Source organism: Lipotes vexillifer, unplaced genomic scaffold, assembly GCF_000442215.2.
Source record: "Lipotes vexillifer unplaced genomic scaffold, Lipotes_vexillifer_v1.1 scaffold917, whole genome shotgun sequence".
NCBI lineage: Eukaryota > Metazoa > Chordata > Mammalia > Artiodactyla > Lipotidae > Lipotes > Lipotes vexillifer.
Window position 1 is genome coordinate 885565 of NW_006795104.1, and position 22327 is coordinate 907891.

General features: G+C 41.3%; 1 protein-coding gene across 1 annotated transcript; it reads left to right on the plus strand.

Annotated features, from left to right (window-relative positions):
- The first annotated feature begins 2351 nt into the window (after positions 1 to 2351).
- On the plus strand, positions 2352 to 15233 carry QNG1 (Q-nucleotide N-glycosylase 1). Its single transcript, XM_007467437.1, has 4 exons — positions 2352 to 2834; positions 3585 to 3844; positions 9758 to 9953; positions 14959 to 15233. The coding sequence occupies exons 1-4, from the start codon at positions 2498 to 2500 to the stop codon at positions 15189 to 15191; spliced, it is 1026 nt and encodes a 341-aa protein (XP_007467499.1). The 5' UTR covers positions 2352 to 2497; the 3' UTR covers positions 15192 to 15233.
- The last annotated feature ends 7094 nt before the right edge of the window (positions 15234 to 22327 follow it).

Consider the following 22327-nt stretch of genomic DNA (forward strand, 5'->3'; position numbering starts at 1 on the left):
AAAAAAAAAAAAAAAAAAGACTGTAGCAATTTCAAGCCTCATATCCAAGAACAACCATGTCCAGAAGGAGCATGAATCACTTCTGGAAGTTCTCCTGGAAAAGCTTTTCTGGAAGCATCCTGCAAACCTATCCTTGCAACTCATTGAGGTGAACTGGGGAACATGCATGATCCTAATCTAATCCCTGGCAAGAGGGTAATATTACCCTTAGACCAGTCCAGACCACCTCTGGAGCTGAGGATGCTGTGCTACACCAACTGTGGGTGAGAGAGAGATTCCTGAACATCAGAATTCTGCTGGACAGGGAGATCAGCTCTGTGCTTTGTGACCACCTAGAGGGGTAGGATAGGGAGGGTGGGAGGGAGACGCAAGAGGGAGGAGATATGGGGACATATGTATATGTATAGCTGATTCACTTCGTTATAAAGTAGAAACTAACACACCATTGTAAAGCAATTATACTCCAATAAAGATGTTAAAAAAAAAAAAAGAATTCTGCTGGGAAGGAAGAAAGAGGGAAAGGATGTTGAGTAGGTAAAGAACTCACTTTTTCCATACCTAGAATCTTGCAAACATACTTAAAAAAAAAAACAGCTCCTCTTATACACGAAAAGTTTATGCTTTATCTTAAGAAGTTCCTTGAGAGAAGGAAGCATGTTTTACTTTTGTTTATACTACTCTTATGTCTCACTCAATAGCCTGAACATAGTAGAATTTTGACTTTTTTTTTTGTCAACAAGCCTCAGTATAAGAAAATGGCCTAAATTATTTAACCTCTTGGATTCTTTCATAGATTGCTAAATTTTCTTGCTAATCAATCAACTTCTTTTTTTCCTTTGGCCACATGGCTTGCGGTATGTTAGTTCCAGACCAGGGATTGAACCTGGGGCCGTGGCAGTGAAAGCACCAAGTCCTAACCACTGGACCACCAGGGAACTCCCTACTAGTCAACTTCTTTGACTCCCAAGACTTACAACTGCTGGGGTAGTCAACAGGTTGACATTTATTCAACAACTGTGTTACTGTACTAGTGACTTTTTCTGGAAGAGCAAATCGTAGTGAAGCTCTTAAAGTTCCTTTTTCTTATCCAAATGAAGAGACTGCAGGGATGAAGGTGTTCTGCTTCTCTAAAGGCACAGTTGTCAGACTTAAAGTTCCAAATACTCCCCCAATTCAATAACTAGAGATGACTACTGATGATTATTTTTAATAGATGATTTTCAAAGATGTGAACGTTTTATATGATCCATGGAGATTTAAGTCTCTGAAGGAGAAAAAAATACATGCCTCTATACCAAAATTCATCACGAGGCAAACTTGGATCATCACTAAACTGACTCTTAAACCTCTCTCCTTATACTCCTAGGTTTGTGTGCGTTTGTTTTGTTTTGCTTTTTTCAGTTTGGGGCTGTAAGGTGATACTTATATTTTATAATAATGTCTCTTCAGTTGATTAGAGCCACTGACATAGTCCCTTACTTGACCAGGATGGTTGGCACTGGTGAGCTTGGTTCGTGGAAAGTGCCTTTGACTTGGAGATGGAATCTCAGCCCACACCACTGCTGTGACCAGGAAGTAAGCACTGAATCACTCAGCTTCTCTTGCACAAATAGGGATTACGATTGCTGCTTTCGACACGGCCGTAGACTAAATGGGATTCGGTATCTAAGCCCAAATCCAGGCACATAATATTAATTTAACGATTCAATACACTTGTTTCCTCATCCATTTCTCCAAACATTCCAACTAATCCTAAACCTCCAAATGGGCCAGGATTCAGCAAAATGAAGAAGTGGCCTGCCTGGGACATGGGGGTGGGGGGTGGGGGGTGGCGGGGCCGCCAACCCGTGTCGTAGTCTAGGGGTGGCTCGGCCTCCCACACCGAGACCCGCGGCCAGAAAGCTCCTCGCGTTCCAGGAACCCGGATGCAGGGCGTCGCCAGGGGTATCTTGCCCAGACTTCGCCCTCCGTGGAGAGGGGAGGGGCGGGAGCCGAGTGAGGGCAACGCAGTACACCGGTTGGAATCATCGCAACTCGGGCCACGGCGGCGGACGCAGGCCCACCTGTCCGAGAGAGCGGGGAGCACGGGCAAAACGGCCGAGGCCCACGTCTCGGAGTGGGCAACTCCCAGCCAGGGCGCGCCGGTCGCTTCCAGGCGGTTTCCAGACCTTCAGAAGCGGAAGCGGGTCCCGGGAGTGCGCCCCGGCGCGAGTGGGCGGGGCCGCCCTCCCGGAAGTGCTTGCGGCCTCGGGCTGGCGCGCTGCGCAGCGCAGCGGTATGCACAGTTCCCCAGTCTGTTACGGCTGTGTCTGTCGGGGCCGGGCCCAGTCGGTTTTGCTGGCTTCTCTGAGAGGGCGGGAGCCTTTTAGGGCAGCGATCCCGCGGTGGAAAGGGAGGGGGAGTCGTAGGGGACCCTGGCCCTTGCCCCAGCTAGAGAGGGAAGTTTGGCCGGCCTGCGGGCGAAAGCGTCGGTTCCCTTTCCACAGGGAAGGGGCGGATGGACGGGCTTCTGACTCCCAGGGAGTCCGCAGAATTCATTGCGGAGAACAGTCGAGATGTGTTCATTGACGGCGGAGGCGTGCGGAGAGTGGCCGAGCTTCTGCTGGCCAAGGCCGCGGGGCCCGAGCTGCGCGTGGGGGCCTGGAAGGCCCTTCACGAACTGAACCCCAAGGCGGCGGACGAGGCCGCCGTTAACTGGGTGTTCGTGACAGACACGCTCAACTTCTCCTTCTGGTCGGAGAGTGACGAGCACAGATGTCTGGTGGGGTACGGGGGGAAAACGTACAGTGGGTACTGGTCCCTGTGCGCCGCGGTCAACAGAGCGCTGGAGGAAGGTTGGTGCCCCTTCTCCCGGTCAGACCCAGCAGCTTTGAGGTTTCAGCTTAGTGGGAGGGTCCCACAGAGCGGGTTGGGAGATGGAATAATGTGTTGATAAGGCGAAATTGAAGTTCTTCACTGCCTGTACCTCTGCTTAAAAGTATGAGAAGAGGCTGGCATGAAATCTTTTTTCAGTGGGAAATGATTCTAATATTTATCATTGTCAGAGCTAAGTCAAAGTCAGTTTTCTTTTCTTTTCGGTACGTGGGCCTCTCACTGTTGTGGCCTCTCCCGTTAAGGAGCACAGGCTCCGGACGCACAGGCCCAGCGGCCACGGCTCACGGGCCCAGCCGCTCCGGGGCATGTGGAATCTTCCCGGACCGGGGCATGAACCCATGTCCCCTGTATCGGCAGGCGGACTCTCAACCGCTGCGCCACCAGGGAAGCCCCAAAGTCAGTTTTCTAAAGAATGCCACTTTGATGGCATCTGAGGAACAAAGGGCAGAAGTTATAACACATTTTACACAGTCAAAATACATCTGATGTAATATTACAATTGTTAGAAGTGGATGAATAAATACAAGCAAATAGAGAATGAGGGATCTGCTTCTGATTTTTAATTACTCATCCACTTTTACTGCATTCCTGTAACAATTATGCATTCCTTTAACAATTATGTGGTTTCATTTTAATTGTGTTGCAATAGCAAGGGCCTAATGAATATAAATGTATGACATTGTTCCAATGCCTTTTCTTTTCTCCCCAAGGGATACCAATAACTAGTGCTTCGTACTATGCCACAGTTACCCTGGATGAGGTTCGGCATATACTCCGTTCTGACACAGACGTCCCCATGCCTTTGATAGAAGAGAGGCATCGGATTCTCAATGAAACCGGGAAAATTCTGCTTGAGAAATTTGAAGGCTCTTTTCTTAATTGTGTCCGAAAAAGTGATAAAAGTGCTCAGAAGTTATTGCACCTGGTAGTTGAAAGCTTTCCTTCTTATAGAGATGTGACTCAGTTTGAGGTGAGTTGCTTCTGTTGGCCATTTTTTTTTTTTTTTTTTTTTTAAATATACTTATTTATTTTTTGGCAGCATTGGGTCTTCGTTGCAGTGCGCGGGCTTCTCATTGCAGTGGCTTCTCTTGTTGCGGAGCACGGGCTCTAGGCGCGCGGGCTTCAGTAGTTGTGGCACACGGGCTCAGTAGCTGTGGCTCACGGGCTCTAGAGCACAGGCTCAGTAGTTGTGACGCACAGGCTCAGTTGCTCTGCGGCATGTGGGATCTTCCCTGACCAGGGCTCAAACCCGTGTCCCCTGCATTGGCAGGCGGAGTCTTAATCGCTGTGCCACTAGGGAAGCCCCTGTTGGCCATTTTAGAGTTAATTATCTTCTCATAGTTAACTCTTTTACTTCCAGAATTCCTTTTGAGAATAAAAATTTAAATTTTGGAATTTTTTTCCACGTGGAACAAAGGAACAATAGCAAAATTATTAAGTAGTGTTTCAAAGATATTACTTTTCTTAATGTTCTCTAATCAGTGTATTCTCTTTATTCTGTCCTTTAAAATGTTTCAAACCTGAATTAACACTAGACCTTCAACAGGATGTTGTCACTTAGGGATAGTGAGGTCCTTTTAGTACTTCAAAAAATTTACTTCATTGGATGAAAATCAGGATGTATACTAAATTCTCTCTAATAAAAAATATTTCTTGCAGAGTTCTAATGTATATATACTGTGTGTTTTCTTTTTCATACACAGGGTACTTTAACAGTATTATTTGCTTTATGGTACAAAAAAGTTTAAATAGGCGTTCTTTTAAAAGGGTGAATATTTTGTGTACTCTCCCAGTGTACACTTGGATTTTGCTTTTGTATAATTCTTTTAGAATTTGTTATCACTGTTTATTTTAACTGTGATGTAGAATTGAAAGCAACTTCAGGGGGATCATATAAAGTAAATCTATTGACTAAGTTAATGAATACTTGTGTCAACTTAAAATTTTGAAGCTACCCTTTTGTAATCACAATTCAACAACTAAAATTACCAGTAATATTGTTCAAATCGTTCTTTATGATTTACAAGGTGTTTGCACACTCATTTGATCCACAGAACAGCTCTGTGGGGCCTAGGGACAAGGAACATTACAGTCCTGTTTGCAGACCAAGAACCAAAGTCTGAAAAAAAGAAAGGTTATCTAGTGTATCTTAGGTCATTTAGTCAAGAAATAGCTAGCTTTTTAATTCTGCTGTAAAGTGAGAGATGCCTGATTATGTATGTTAAGATTCTTTTAATTGCAACTGACAGACACAAAACAAGAAAAAACTTAAGCAAAAAGAATTTGGGGATAGGTACTGGGGATAAACATCCAGGATCAGGGACTCAATGCCATCAGGATTCAGTCTCTCTTCTTTGTTTCTCTTGACTCAGTTTTTCCCTTACCGCAGACCAGCTTTCTCCATGAAGTAGAAAAGGTCCATGAATTTTGCATTTTATCACTTCAGCCATCAGGGAGAGAGGGAGAAACTTCCTCTGGGTTCTAAAACTCCTGGGTGAGGACTGAATGGACCAGACAGAGGCAGTTCTTAGAAAAGAGGCCCTAGGCCACTGTTGAACTTTATTCTCTTCTGAGGAACCATTTTACTAATGCAGAGGGTACTTTGAGATTTATCTTTGTCTTCAAAGTATGTCGTTTCAACCTTGTTTTTCAGGAAATTTGGATCAAGTTCCTTGGTCCATCATTCCGACCATTTATAAATATATTAAACAGTGTATAAAATAAATCAAACTGCCATTAATGTGGCTAAGACTCTGTGTATTCCAGAACTAACATGGTTGTTGTAGAAAAAGGGCTGAGATTAAATCTAACATGACTTCAGGATGGAATGAATTCAGGACACCATGTAGTTTATTTACTTTCAAGTTGTCCTGAATTTTTGTCTTTGTGAAAGAAAGGAGTTATTTTTTGGTAGATTATGGTGTTGATTTAGTAAGCATTTGTTGAATTTCTCTTTTATTTACAGCATAGTGCTTTCTTTTGATTTGTTATGTATGCTGAAAAGTTCAGTTAAAAACTGTACCAGGATATAGATTAATTTTAAGGCTGGTACATTTTAAATGAAAATTAGTACCTGAACCATTTCCTATCAGTATTTATTTCTAAAATACATTCTTACAGAAGTATCGCCAAAATGTAACAAAAATCAAGCCTAAACCTTTTAACACTTTCCTAAAGGAGTATTATATTTTTTCATGTATTTTTTCATAAGATTATTATTATTGTTACTCAAAAGCACTATATTTCTGAAAGCCATATGATTCCTAACATAACACTGAGCATGTAGTGGGTGCTCACTTAACCCTTTGATTAGTTACTTTACAGTTACTTTTGCATATTCATTTAAAAAATATATAAATAGTTAGAGCACTTTGCTCAATTAATTCCAAGTCTAAAGGAATTCTAATTAAGTTTGGGCGCTGCTTCTGAATTCAGAAAGTGCTAAAATCAAATGTCTTTTAATCCATATTTTAAAATTTTCTAATTGCAAAAGTGAAACAAATTAATACAGAATTTGGAAGGTACAGAGGAGCGGAGCAGTCTTTATTCTGCCAAGAGGTAACCACTGTTCACAATCTGGTCTTTTTCTCTGTGTGTGTGAATGTGTATACATATGAGTGGGGGAGAGTTATGCTATACAAACTGTTTTAAAATTTAACATATTATGAGCATCTATGTCAATAAAAATTCCTTCACAGCACACTTTTTTTTCCATACTACTATTTTTAATGATTTCACAGTATTCCACCATATGGATGTACATTACCATAATTATTTGCCCTAACTATTTTACCAGAATAATTGTGATACACAGTTTTAGTTTTTAAATTGAATTTTGTATCTTATTGTTTTCAGTTTTATATAATAATAAGCAATACTGACAACAGTTCACACCCATAATATTTTCTTAGGATGGATTCCTAGTAATGGGATTACTGAGTCAGAGCATGGCCAGGATTTTCAGGCTTGTGATACATAAAAATGGTAACTCTTCTCCAGAAAGATGATCAGCCACAGCGTATTGGAATGCCCTTTTCCCTGCTCCTTCGTAATATGGTCGTGGTATTGGTTGCTGTATTTTTTAATCTTCAGCAAGTTACATAAAAATAGTTACAATTGTTTTTAATGTTTATTTAGTTACTGCGAATATCATTCATTTTTAGACATTATGAAGAAATTAATGAAATTAGAAAATTTGTCTAAATGAGACAGTTTTAGATCAATGGTTTCCCATCCTGGCTGTGCCCCAGAATCAGGAAGCTTCAGAATTCAGATACATTTCCAAAGCACCATCCTCAAAGATTCTGATCTATGGGTAAAAGAACTTTTTTTTTTTTTTTCTTGCGTTATGCGGGCCTCTCACTGTTGTGGCCTCTCCCATTTGCGGAGCACAGGCTCCGGACGCGCAGGCTCAGCGGCCATGGCTCACGGGCCCAGCCGCTCCGCGGCATGTGGGATCCTCCCGAAACGGGGCACGAACCCGCGTCTCCTGCATCGGCAGGCGGACTCTCAAGCACCGCGCCACCAGGGAAGCCCAGAACTATTTTTTTTTAAGCTCTTCAAGTGACTCTGATTTAGACTATTCAGTAGCTATATAAAAGTCCTAATTAATAGATTGGCTTCCTTTACGCTGATGTACTGATAAATATACATGAAAAGCATGAGCTTTTCTGATATTTTAATTGATAACATTTTATGTTACTCTTAAGCATTTGTAATTTTTGACCTTTCTAATTTGTTCATAATAAGTTTGTTGCAGAAAATCAACTCATGGTTATAGAGTTTTACACTGGTAATTACTTTATAAAGGTACTATTTTGAAAATGCTTCATTCACCAAGCAATATTATGGAAATATAGGGTAATTGTTATTTGAGGATTTACTGGTATTTTCAGTGATATCAGTTAATATTTTACAGATGTAGAATTTTATTACTAAAATTATTTCATTACTAAAAACCATATCAGCTTGTTAAGAAAATGTTTTATAGGTGATTTAAGTTTATTTTTAGATTCCTTGCTTGAATTTGTTTTTGTTTTTGTTTTCATTTTAGGGTATTATAATCTAATCTTTGTGATACTAATTGGCTACCATGGAAACAGTGCTCATGATGTGACAATTTGTGTTTTGTTAGATGCCAGCACTCATTTTGTTATATAAGTCTGGTTCCTAGATTTTTCCAGTTTGCTCTATGAATCCTGTTAAAAATAGGAGACAATAGCTTCTATCATAATAAATATTATGATGTAATAATTTTGTTTGAAACAGTTTTATTTTGCAAATTAAGTTTTATGCCTTGCTGTTTAATAAAGTAGACTTGAATTAGAAACCTAGTTACCATATATAAGTCCAGTGTATATAGAGGAACAGCTGCCAGGTTGTCATATTTTGATAGGTTTGAGAATATAGATTATTAGCAAATGATATAGGGATATTTCTTAGTGGTGATTTGTTCCCCCAGCACTCAGTGTAATTTACAGTCTTTACACTATGTCAAAAAATGAGTGTATGTGTTTGCCCTAGAAAACAAGATATCCGCTCTTTTAGTGGTGGCCTTAGAAAATTTAGTTTAAAAAAAAAAAAGAAATGAAATTTAGTTTATTTAGTAAAAGTAAGTCTGGATTGATTGTAAGAGGTATACCTTAAGGTTAAGGAATATTAGGTTATTTCTCATTAGGACAGTGTAGCATTGGAGGTTTTTTTTAGTAAATAAAGGAATCTATATTATCATCTTAAAGAATTTTTATATGGAGTCTTTCCTTGAAGAATTTAATTTCATTTTTTATTTACTTCTTTATGTCATTTACTTATTTAAACATTCTTCAAGGTGGTCAGAGTATATTTTGAGAGCCAGTGATACTGATTATTCACATTTAGCAGACTAGCAGTTATAAAAGATGATTTGAGGTTATTAGCATTGGTGTTAGGACTAGGAGTAGACTGTAATTATCTATGTTTTTCCATAGTGAAAGCTAATGAGCATTTGTACTTTTATAGAGAGTTTAAAAAAATTTATTTATTTATTTATTTGTTTGGCTGCACCGGGGTCTTAGTTGCGGCACATGGGATCTTTAGTTGCGGCATGTGGGATCTAGTTCCCTGACCAGGGATTGAACCCAGGCCCCCTGCTTTGGGAGCATGGAGTGTTAACCACTGGACCACCAGGGAAGTCCCTATAGAGAATTTTTGAGTTAAATTATGACCCATTATCTTATAATGCCTGGTTAAATTTGTTTCTTCCATGTATAAATATAATTGGTAACTAATTTTGTTATATGGAATTACATATTAACTTGGACCATTTCCAAAAAGGGTAGACTTGATAAATTATAGCTGTTGATCAGTTTTGTCTTTATCTCTGAAATAAGTTAATTATTTTATCTGAAAGGAAACATTAAAAAATGGATGTTGTAATTCTCTTCAGAGGTGAATTTAGGAATGATTATTTTCTTCTTTATACTCTTCCATATTTTATACAATTAATGTGAATTATGTTGCAATCAGAAAAACATATATTTTTTAACTTAAGAAACTTTCTAAAGAAATGCTATCTAGCCCTTAACAATAGCAAGCAGGTGGATTATAGTGACACAGAAATATGTATATGAAGTAATGCCATTGAAAAAGAATACTAAATAGTGCCATGATTACATAAATTGTATTTTATGTGCTTTGAAAAATATAGGAAGTAAATTTGGAGTGATAGAGATAACTTAGTATTTATTAGACCCCTTCTTTTCTTCTGTAAAAGGCCTATAAATTCTTACCAAAGAGTAAGATTATTCCACCCTTGAAAAATGTTTTCTATGTGTGCCTTTTTTTTAATAGCATACATAAAGCTTTCACATACCCAGGTAACATTTATATTCTCCTCATTCATCAGGGGAAAAGAATTTCTTTTTACAAACGGGCCCAAATCCTTGTGGCAGATACGTGGAGTGTATTAGAGGGAAAAGGAGACGGCTGCTTCAAGGACATCTCCAGAATCACCATGTTTGCTGACTATAGATTACCTCAGGTTCTTGTTTACCTGGGAGCCCTGAAGTACTCTGACGAACTACTGGAGAAACTTCTCAAAGGTTTGCCAGCTTAATTAAGCCATTCTTTGTTATACTATGAATTGTTGGGTCTTTGTCTAGTTTCTTTCACAAAAGGTCTTCTTTCCTTAAAAAGCAAAACAAAACACTATTATTGTTAAAAGCACATGTAAAGAAGAATGCAGGGGCAATTAAATTACAAAGAAAATTGCTTTTTGTTGTTTACAGTGTAGAATATAGATATTGTTGGAAATCACACTATTTGGACATCATCATTTCAGAGTCTTATAATAAAATGAAACCTAAATTTATGTCACGTGAAGGTGTGCAACACTAAGACAGTTCAGGTTTGCATTTAAAGAGTGTTAAGCTGAAGAGCACACTACACTGTGAAATAAAAGGTGCGCTGAGGGCTTCCCTGGTGGTGCAGTGGTTGAGAGTCCGCCTGCTGATGCAGGGGACATGGATTCGTGCCCCAGTCCAGGAAGAGCCCACATGCCGCGGAGTGGCTGGGCCCGTGAGCCATGGCCGCTGAGCCTGCGCGTCCGGAGCCTGTGCTCCACAACGGGAGAGGCCACAGCAGTGAGAGGCCTGCATACAGGAAAAAAAAAAAAAAAGGTGGGCTGAGAGAGAGGTAATATGTACTGGATTTTGCATTAGGAGGCTCCAAGGTCTGTCACTGGCTTATCTTGCACAAGTCACTCACTTTCCTAGGCTTATTTATTTACCATTATTGGGTTTGATTATTGATTCTCAAGAGTGGGAGCCTTATTATAATATGTGAGTATAGATAATTGTGTTTGTATGAGAAGTAGCTTTTTGTTTTTTAAACATTTCTTTGTATAAGGAAAATAATTATACTGTACAATTGTCATGTTAATTTCTCTTTTAGGTACAGTATTTTCAGCTACTTTTTTCTTTATTTTTAAAAGAAGTAGTTTTTATGATTGAATAATTTTCTCTTGTGAAATAGATTTCAATCACCCAAAATAAGAATAGCACAGGATATAAAAGTACCATTATTCTTATGATTGCTTCTACCAGGTTTTTATGCAGCCTTGGGCAATCCGTTTTTTTTTTTTTTTTTTTTTTTTTTTTTTGCGCTCAGCGGCCCAGCCGCTCCGCGGCATGTGGGATCCTCCCAGACCGGGGCACGAACCCGTGTCTCCTGCATCGGCAGGTGGACTCTCAACCACTGCGCCACGAGGGAAGCCCGGGCAATCCGTTTTGCCCATTTCCTCATTTGAAAAATAACAAGCTATTTTATATCACAATGCTCATGTCTGGGGTCATTAATTGTTGGATGCCTTTAAAAGGGACAACATTTAGCAGTCAGGGCTTCTACATACAGCCATATTCAGCTGATCTTTTTTTTGGCCAACGTATAGAATGTTCATTCCTATCTCTAAACACACTCTTGCTTGGTTTCCCTCACCCAGATTTTCTTTATTTCAGTTCAAATCCTACACATCCACAAAGGCTTAGTTCAAATGTTACCTCTTCCACATAGCTTTTCCTAACTCTCCATGCTTTCTCCATCTCCTTCTCCTGAGTTTTTAGAGCACCAAGTTGTCTCTGCTACTGTGAGAAAAACTCTGGTGAGAAGGGATCACCCAGCATAGTTGTACAGAGTTGTCTGAATTTTCTGCTACCATCCATTTCACCTCCAGAGGCTCTTTTCCAGATGTCCAGCTGCAGCTGTTACTGCCTCTTATTACATCCAGCTTCAAACTATCCTTCGCTAGTTTGTCATAGGGGGAGCAAATTCCCTTGCCTCTTAGTCTATTTAAGCAAAGTTGGAGGGTTTTTTTTCCCAAAAAAGTACTTTACTAGCAAACTAGAGGAGAAACATTGATAGAACCTATAAATATAAAGGAACACACATAAGGCTAGGACACTGATTTAAAACATTTTTTTTTAATATTTATTTATTTGGCTGCGCCAGGTCTTAGTTGCAGCATGTGGACTCTTTTAGTTACAGCACGCGAGCTCTTAGTTGCAGCGTGCGGAATCTAGTTCCCTGACCAGGGATTAAACCTGGGCCCCCTGAATTGGGAGCATGGAGTCTTAACCACTGGACCACCAGGGAAGTCCCTAAAGATTATCTTAAGTGAAATCTAGAACCAGGTCGCTTGATTAGATGAGGTAGAAACTTTCTTAACTGATATCCAGTGATACTTTTTCCAAAATTGAGGATATGCTACACGTATAATTTTTTCTTCTCTTCTCTTCTGGGTAGGGCAGCCCTTGGAAGACCTACCTAGATTTCTGTTCATTTTATCTTTAGCCCATCTCTTCGCCAAAGGCATTTTTTTTAGCTAGATATAAAGACTGACAATGCAGTTTGGCTAAATAGATTCTTCATTGTGATTCTAAGGCTGACTTTTAGGCCTAATATGTTGGCCAAGTTACCTTCCCTGACTCTAATCTATGTCAGTCCTCTCAAATGGTTTCATTCTTTTTCTGTTTCAAAGTCCATGTCCTATTCCATACTATAAGTTGCTGTATTAGTTACTTTGTTAGTTTCCTTATGGCTGACATAACAAATTATCACAAACTTGATGGCTTAAAACAACAGAAATATATTCTTTCATGTCTCTGGAGGCTAGAAGTCTGAAATCAAGGTGTTTGCAGGGCCATGCTTGCTCCCTCTGAAGGGTGTTGGGAAGAATCCTTCTTTGCCTCTTCCTAGCTTCTGGTGGCTGCCAGCAGTCCTTGGCATTCCTTAGCTTTGTAGCTGCATCACTCCAACCATGGCTTTCTTCACTGTGTGTCTTCTCTGTCTCTTTGTATCCTCTCCTTTTTTTTATGAGGACAGCAGTCATGGCATTGAAGGCCCATCCTAACACAGTTATGACCTCATCTTAACTTGATTACATCTGTAGAGGCTCTTTACGAGTAAGGCCACATCCACAGGTACCAGGAGTTAGGACTTGAATGTATTTTGGCGGGGGTGGGGTGGGGGGGGGAAACACAGTTCAACTCTACAGTTATTTGTTACTGTGTAACAAATTATGCTCATATTTAATGACTTAAAGTAACAAACATTATCTCACAGTTTCTATGGATCAGGAATTTGGGTGCTGCTTAACTGAGTGCATCTGGCTCAAGGTTGCAGTCAAGCTGTTAGCTGGGGCAGTGGTCTTATCTAAATGGCTCCACTTGGGTGTGGTATCTACCTCCAAATTCACTGTCATGGTTGATTTCACAAATCTGGCAAGTTGATAGTCAAGTTTGAAGGAGTTGATTAGCAAGAGAACTGAAGAATGGATTTGTACGCTGGCACCTGGGGCAAAGTAAGGAAATGGAGGGACACAGCCAGTGTCTGTTCTTCCACCTGCCCCAGGGATCAGGGAGAGATGGATGGAGGGGACACTATTTAAGATCCTAGGTGACAGAGTGGAACTCAATGGGGCTAGGGTATTTTTCCTAGGTCTCAGTGGATCACAGGGCCTCTCAGGTACTGTGAAGCTCTGTGCAAGGGTACAGATTGGTGGCCAGAGGCCAAATATAGCTTGCAGATGTGTTTTGTTTGGCTTGAACAGTGTTTTAAGTGATTTTTAATTAGTTATCAGCACTTGACAAATAGGAGATTTCACATGAAAATCAACTTTCTGGCTTGTCTTGTAAGAGTAGAGAAATATAGGTACATTGGGTTTACCTTTACACAGGGCAGCACATGCTCTCTAGCTCACCACAGTTTGCATCTGGCAGCTGCATCCACGTACTCTATCTGGCTTATCTTTATAGGCAGTTGAGTTGATGAGCCCAACTCTAGTCTCCCTGGCAAAGCACTGCCAGCACCCACCCTGCAGGATCAGATATACCCTGGAGATGGGCGCTGAATATACTGCAGGTCCTATAGGAGCTCGCGGCTCCATATTCAGGCAGAGCTGACTAAAGGATCCTGAATCCAGGATGTGAGGGCAATCTGGCTGCGACATCTGTCACCCCATTGATGGCCAGGGTTGATTCGGCTGATCTGGCCGGCTAGGCGGGTGTCCTCGTCCTCCCTCACCGCTCCACGTGCGTCCCTCCTGAAGCTGCATGCTCGGTGGAAGAGGACGACCTTCCCTGATAGAGGAGGACCATTCTTTGGTCAAGGGTATACGAGTAGCTGCGCTCCCCTGCTAGAACCTCCAAACAAGCTCTCAAGGATCCTAAATCTGAAGAATGATGATGGTTTTCCTTGCTCAAGCTAAGAACTTTGATTTCCTAGGTTTTCCTTGATGTACCTGGCATGTCCCCAAGACAGTGTTAAGTGGGGAAGGGAGGTACTGTTTACTTGGCCCCCTAGGAGTCCTCCACATTTTGCAGTAATGTTTTTATTTTTCCTGACATTAAACCCAAAATTTAAATCCTCTCTAAAAGTAATTTAATAATCTTGCTGTCATATTTTAAAATGTATGGTTAGGGACTTCCCTGGTGGTGCAGTGGTTAAGAATCCACCTGCCAATGCAGGGAACACGAGTTCAAGCCCTGGTCCGGGAAGACCACACATGCCGCAGAGCAACTAAGCCTGTGCGCCACAACTACTGAGCCTGCACTCTAGAGCCCACGAGCTACAACTACTGAGCCTGCGTGCCACAACTACTGCAGCCCGAGTGCCTAGAGCCTGTGCTCCGCAACAAAGAGAAGCCACCGCAACGAGAAGCCCACGCACCGCAACAAAAAGTAGCCCCCGCTCGCCGCAACTGGAGAAAGCCTGTACACAGCAACAAAGACCCAGCATAGCCAAAAAAAAAAAAAAAAAGTATGGTTACCCCATACTTTTTGTTTATTGGGGAGCTAGTATATGCAGGGTGCTAGGTTAGGTCCTAAGGATATTGGGACAACTAAGCCAGACATGGTCCTTGTCCTTGTGGAACTTAACTTGCAATTTTGAATTAATGCCTTTTAGAAATGGTTTAAATTACCAAAAATCTGAGATTTACAATTTTAAAATCAGTACTATTTAAATACTGTGTTTTGTCCTATAGTAAAGTTTTGAGTAGATTTCATTTCATTGACTATTAGTGCTTCTTGCTCTGTCTTTTTTCCCTTTCAGGAGAAGTGCTTTCGTATGGGAATAGGCAAGAGGTGGAAATCAGAGGGTGTTCACTTTGGTGTGTTGAGCTGATCCGGGATTGTCTTCTGGAGCTTACTGAAAAAAAGGATGAAAAAACTAGTGGAGAGATCAATTCCATTCTTCTGGATTATTTCTTATGGGACTATGCCCGTGATCACAGGGAAGATATGAAAGGAATTCCATTTCATCGCACACGTTGCATATATTATTGACCCACAGTGTAAACCGATCCTAAAAAAACTTGCATTTTTTTTTTTTCTTTGCGGTATGTGGGCCTCTCACTGTTGTGGCCTCTCCCGTTGCGGGGCACAGGCTCCGGACGCGCAGGCTCAGCGGCCATGGCTCACGGGCCCAGCCACTCTGCGGCATGTGAGATCTTCCCGGACCGGGGCACGAATTTGTGTCCCCTGCATCGGCAGGCGGACTCTCAACCACTGTGCCACCAGGGAAGCCCTTTTTAGGGCTTGCATTTTTATATCACATAATTATTTGTATAATTTTGCTTTGTTATTAGAGAAGGTGGTAGAGGTTACAGCAACAAGAAAATTGATTACCCAGGCTCTCTTAAAATATTTTTCCTGACATATCACTCTGTATTGCCAACTTTTTCCTTTGTTTGCATGTTTAGTTCTAACTATATTTTCCTTTTCTGTGGATATATGACAGAAATAGTAAAGGAAATTTAATGCTTTCTTTAAATCTCAGATTTCTTTTTTTTACTTCTTTATTGGAGTATAATTGCTTTACAATGGTGTGTTAGTTTCTGCTTTATAACAAAGTGAATCAGTTATACATACACATATGTTCCCATATCTCTTCCCTCTTGCGTCTCCCTCCCTCCCACCCTCCCTACCCAGATTTCTTAAAATTAATCATGCCTTATAATATTATTGATCTTTGGTAATAATATTTCATCCATTCAATTGGTATCTTTTTTCAAGGTGTCGTAATTTTCTATACACCTTAATCATTTGATATAAGAGAGAGAGAAAGTAGGGTCTTTGCTGTATGAATGCTGCTGCTCTTATAGAAATCAATCTTGACAGATTTTTAAAAACTTCTTATTGATAAACATAATGATTTTCAATTTAGGGTATCTGTCCAGTTTTCTTTTTTTCCTTTGGAGTAACTACATTAGAATTTATTGAATAAAGATGTTTTAAACTTCTCTTAAATCTGGAATGAATTATTTCATTAAAATAGAATTTACCACACATACTTTTAAAAGGTTTACAACGAATTTGAGTATTTACTTTATGTTGCAGGACTCTCATTACCTACCAGCAAGCACTCATCTCCTACCTTCATCCCCACCTCCCTTCTAATGTAATCTTGATTTTTGTTACCTACCTTATCACCTCACTGTGACTTTGTGTGAATCAGAAAAAGCCGGCCTTTCTCCAAGCACTTCACTGCCATCTGCTGGAAACTTGTCATAATAGCTTTACAAATGACAATGAGTGGGAATGTGAGTGGGGCCCCCTGGAGTCCTGTGTTGCACAACTTGCCCCACCAGAAGTAGTGGTCTTGTATCTGTCTCTCCCCTATGTGACTAAGGGGAAGGTGATCTTGTCCCTGGTTCTGGAGAGAGACCCGAGTTAATATGAATGGTGTATTATTCATGATAATCCTATTCTCTGCCTGTGATTGTTCTAATAATAGATATATAATCTAGTTCTGGCCAGTGACACTGGAGGGCAAGTCTGCAGGGAGGCTTATGGGAAAAGGTTTCTTCACTTTTAAGAAGGGGCCATGGGAGAAGATCCCTCTTCTTTCTCTGAGCAATGTTTTGCCTTAAATGTGATACCTGAAGCTGTAGTAACGATTGTGTGGAGCCAGATCCCTCTTGAACCTGCCCTGCCTGAGTCCAACCTAGCTGTGGCCTTCATTCCTGAGATAATGAGCTCAGCACCTTATTATTGCCATAATTTTGAATTAGTTTTCTGTAGAAAGTATCATAGTTAATAGTTTCCAATTTAACCCGCTCTTACAAGGCTCCAGGAAGCGCAAGCAGAACAGTTGCTTAGACCTCAGGGCTGGCCCAGCTCCTCCTCCTGTCACCCTTCTTGCTCCTTGCCCTGTCCTGCCCACCCCTGTACCCTTTCCCCTGCTTCCTGTCTTTTCCCTCTTCTCCCTCCTCCCCACCTCTCCCTCTCCTCCCCTCTCCTTCCCCCTCCAGGCTCAGCCAGCTCTGGGCTTCCTGCTTTCCCCATTTACTTCTCCATCATGTAAAAGACAGGGAAGGCAGTTTAGGGCTGTATGGTGCTCCTTGATGTCCAAGACGCAGCTGTCTTTTCTCTTGTTTACACAGAGCATAGCCTGGACTCGCGATCCAAGGTGTCTGCGTTCTAATCTAGGCAGCAGGGTTGAAGAAGCTATGAAGTTGAAGAGTGCAAGGTTGACAGGAAGGCTCTAGCAGTACCACATGCAGTTTTGCTTTCATTTCACTGACTAGAACTTAGTCACATGACCACAACTTACTGCCAGGGAGGCCAGGGAACTATTCTCTATTCCAGGCATTGGGTACCAGCTAAACTAAGGAGTGTGGATGAATATTAAGAAACAGCAAGTTTTCGTCATCATGCATGGATTTTATAGTTTTCATACCTGATACAGACTAAGAATTTAAATAACAATTCACCTAATGGTTTTAACAGCCAATGATGCTCACTTTCCAGATCTTTTGTTTCATTAGGGATTGCAAAATAGTAATATTCTAATTCTAATATTCTTGGTTGTGTGAGCCTTGCACAGAGAGAACTCTCTTGATGGATTTCAGGATAGACTGAGGAGCATAATGAACTTGGAGCCACAGCTCCTGAAGTTCCAGAAGATGAGAATGTAGAAATAGGATCTAGAAAGGTTTCTGGTTATGTTGATTTATTGTGCATGCTAATCTCAAAGACAATTAATGTAAATGTCCACAGTTCCTGGAGCCCTTCCCCGCCCTCCCCATCACAGCCCTCCATTCAGGGGAGTCCTTTGTTTACTGTCGTTAAACCAGTTCCCTAGCAGAGATCAAACGTTAGTTCTGATTCCTTGGTGACTGTTTCCTTCAATAGCTTTTGCTTTGCAACAAGCTCAAAAAACATTTTTTAAAAACATATTTCATTGATTTCTTTAGGATTATCTGGTGGTTTAGCCGTGGTACCATGTCGATGTCTTCCAGCCAAAGTAAACAGGTTGGGTTAATTACTTGTTGCATCATGGGATGTCTCAGTAAGAGGATGCCTTGGGACAGGGTCTAAGGAAGCAAGGTTCTCTCTAAATTGGGTGCCATCAGCCAAAGGCAATTCTACCTTTGGCTATCTCAAATCTTATCCATAAGGAGGGCAGGCTGAAGCAAGGAAAAACAGAAATTGGTAAAGAAACATCAGTCACTCATTTCAGCCATAGTAGGATGTTTGGTTCTGTGTGTGTGGCACAGTAGCCTAGGCAAAATTATCAAGTGGCCTTATTTTGTCTCACTTTATCAAGGTCTCTGAGTAACCTTGTCTGAGATTATGTTCAACAGGCGAATACCATGGCATAGCTGTGAGTGCCAGGGCAGCTTTTGTCAGGGGCTGCTTTTGTTCCTTTCTCATCCTTTAACTTCTCCCTGATTAGCACTAAAGAAATTAATAGGTTTCATTCAATTCAGTCCAGAAGTCAATTAATGAACTCCTTCACTGTTCCTCTTCCCTGAAGCTGAATGGATAATGGTTTAATAATCCAGTTGCGGAGGTACAGGTTTAATGAGCCACAGTACGTGACTTGAGGCAACTGCACCTTCCTTTTCCTTGTAGCTCTATGACTCATCTCTCTCTCTCAGTGTGCTTAGATCACTTTTTTCTTCTTTTTTTACTTTGTTTTTTTATTCTCAGCCCTTTGGTGGATGTTATTGCCAAAGAGAATACCTGAACAAGTAAGGAAATTGACCTTATTCAGTTAATTGCAGTATGAAGAGCACCCCAGATGCGAAGATCAGGGTTTCTTGGCAGGGTGGTGTTGCCCTAGTCTTTTATAGGGAGGAGTAGACAGGTTACAGGTGGGGGAATTCACAGGTGGGTTTGTTTTGCAATCAGGAGGCATCTCAGTTCCCTGAAGAGGAAATTTTTAACTTTGTGTCTAGCTAGTTTGAGGCAGACAGATAGTTCTAATCTCAGCTAATCATTCATGAGACAAAGAATGAGGAATTGGGGAGTCTGTGGCTGGCCTCCTCAGCAGGTTTGGGTGAAAGGGGAAAGATCCGTGTTTGGTCTTGTCACAGTCACAAGTCAAGCAGGGAGACATGAGAAAGAGTCGACAGACAGTCTTATCTAAGTCACATGGAGAAGGATCGTTCTTTTGGGTAAACCGTTTCCCAGAACATAAAAGGGTGGGGGATTTCCGAAAACAAAAGGTTAAAAGGTTGAAGGGATTTCTTTTTATTCTTTCTTAAAATATTTACTTAGTTAGTCATTTGGCCGTGTGTCGGCTCTTAGTTGCGGCATGTGTGATCTTCATTGTGGCACGTGGGATCTTTCGTTGTGGCACGCAGGCTCTTTAGTTGTGGCTTGTAGGCTCCAGAGTGTGCAGGCTCAGTAGTTGCAACACATGGGCTCTGTAGTTGTGGCATGTGGAATAAGTAGTTGCGGCATGCGGGCTCAGTAGTTGTAGCATGCAGGCTCCTGAGTGAGGGCTCAGTAGCTGCAGTGTGCAGGCCTAGTTGCCTTGCGGCATGTGAGATCCTAGTTCCCTGACCAGGGATCTAACCTGCGTCCCCTCCATTGAAAGGTAGATTCCCAACCACTGGACCACCAGGGAAGTCCCTGGAGGGATTTCTTTTTTTCTAATTTTTATAATTAATTAATTAATTTTATTTTTGGCTGCATTGGGTCTTCGTTGCTGTCCGTGGGCTTTCTCTCCTTGTGGTGAGCAGGGGTTACTCTTTGTTGCTGTGTGTGGGCTTCTCATTGCAGTGGCTTCTCTTGTTGTGGAGCATGGGCTCTAGGCACATAGGCTTCAGTAGTTGTGGCTTGCGGGCTGTAGAGCACAGGCTCAGTAGTTGTGGCACACAGGCTTAGTTGCTCTGCAGCATGTGGGATCTTCCCGGACCAGGGCCTGAACCTGTGTCCTCTGCATTGGCAGGCAGGTTCTTAACCACTGGATCACCAGGGAAGCCCCTCTGGAGGGATTTCTTAATGTCACTGTTTTCTGAAAGTACAGAGCTCAGGTAAAGTTCAATGTTGTCACCATCAACCCTTTCTTGTGCTTGTGCGTTTTTTGGGAAAAAGATAAGCTGCCATGGCCTAGGCAACATTTGTACTTGCTCTCAAACCATGGGAGGTAATGATCCTCAAAGTAAGGAAGTCCAGAATTGTGAGTTCTCCATAGTATAAAGTATCCAGGGTTAAGATCCAAGGGTCTGGGCTGCCCTAAGGGGAATCACTGTATGCTCACTCCCTTGGTTCTGTCATCAGCTTTTGGACAAATGAGTTAAAATCTCTATGCCTGTTTAATTTACATATGCAAGAGGATAATCTGAGTCTGATTTTCTAGTTCTGGTTCCAGTTTTCTTTTTGTATCGTTTTGTAAAATATATGCATGTCTCATTTACAGGCTGCAGTAGGATGATATCGTGGTGGTTAATTTTGTGTCAGCTTGACTAGTCCAAGGTGCCCAATTAGTTGGTCAAACACTAGTCTAGATGTTGCTGTGAAGATATTCTCCAGGTATGATTAACATTTACAATCAATAGACGAGTAAAGCAGTTACACTCCATAACGTGGGGGCTTCAGCCAGTCAGTTGAAGGCCTTAAGAGCAAAGACTGAGCTTTCCAGAAGAAGGAACAACCCTGCCTCAAGGCTAAAACCTAGAAACCCTGCCTGAGTTTCCCACTTGCTGCCCTGCCCTGAAGATTTTAGACTCGAGACTGTAACATCAGCTCTTATCTGAATTTCCAATTTGCTAGCCTGCCCAACAGATTTCAGACTTGACAGCTCCCACAATCACCTGAGCCAATTCCTTAAAATATATTTCTTTCTCTCTAGATAGATCAGTGGATGGGTGGGGGGATAGATAGACATATATAGATTATATGTCTATAGTTAGATCTATATATTTATCTCTCTATATATATTCTGTTGGCTCTGTTTCTCTGGAGAACCCTAATACAGGTATGAATAAATAAAATGGCAAAATAATTTTTGTCTAACTCAGGGATATTGAATATAAAATAAGAAATTAATAAATGTATAATGGGACTAAGTAATTTTTAAGATTCCTTTCAGGTATAAAATTTGCTGACTAGGGCTTCCCTGGTGGTGCAGTGGTTAAGAATCCGCCTGCCAACTCAGGGGACACGGGTTCGATCCCTGGTCCAGGAAGATCCCACATGCCGCGGAGCAACTAAGCCCGTGCACCACAACTACTGAGCCTGTGCTCTAGAGTCTGTGTGCCGCAACTACTGAGCCCCTGCGCCACAGCTACTGAAGCCCGCATGCCTAGAGCCCATGCTCCGCAACAAGAGAAGCCACCACAATGAGAAGCCTGCACACCACAACAAAGAGTAGCCCCCGCTCGCCACAACTAGAGAAAGCCCACGTGCAGCAATGAAGACCCAATGCAGCCAAAAATAAATTTAAAAATTAAATCTTTAAAAGAGAAAGAAAAAATCAAGCATGGTTCCTGTACTAACTGTATTTCAGGATAACCTGATAGTGGGAAAGCTCTTCTTTATAGAACAATTCTAGCTAATAAATGCAAAAAAGAATATTAGAATTAGAACATTACCATTTTGGAATTCCTACTGAAATAATACCTCTGTAAAATAATATCAATGGTTGTTAAAACCATTAGGTAAAAAGCTGATGGGTAAATTTTAAAGGGATGGATTAGGCTGAAAACACCTGAACTCACTAATAATCTTAACATCACCAAAAGTGAGATACTCAGACATCATGTACCTCCTGGTGTGTTGCAATAGGGAAGTACACAGCCCTGTATTCTTGCCAGAAAAATTGAGCCTGAATCTAATCAAGAATCTAGATCTACAAGTTTACAGGAAATGTAGGAAAAAAGAGGAACAAGTTAAATGGCAGCACAAAGATGCCATCGCCAAATATAGAATGTGAGATGTTCTAAAGGACAAATGGCACAGTTTCTTCAACAAATAAGTGATTAAAAAAAAATGGTGAGCATTGGTGAGGATGTGGAGAAATTGGATCCCTTGTGCCCTGTTGGTGGGATTGTAAAATGGTGAAGCTGCTATGGAAAACAGTACGGCAGTTCCTAAAAAATTTAAAGGATTACCACACAATCCAGCAATTCCATTCTGGAACTGAAAGCAGGATCTTGAAGAGATAGTTGTACACCTTTGTGCTTAGC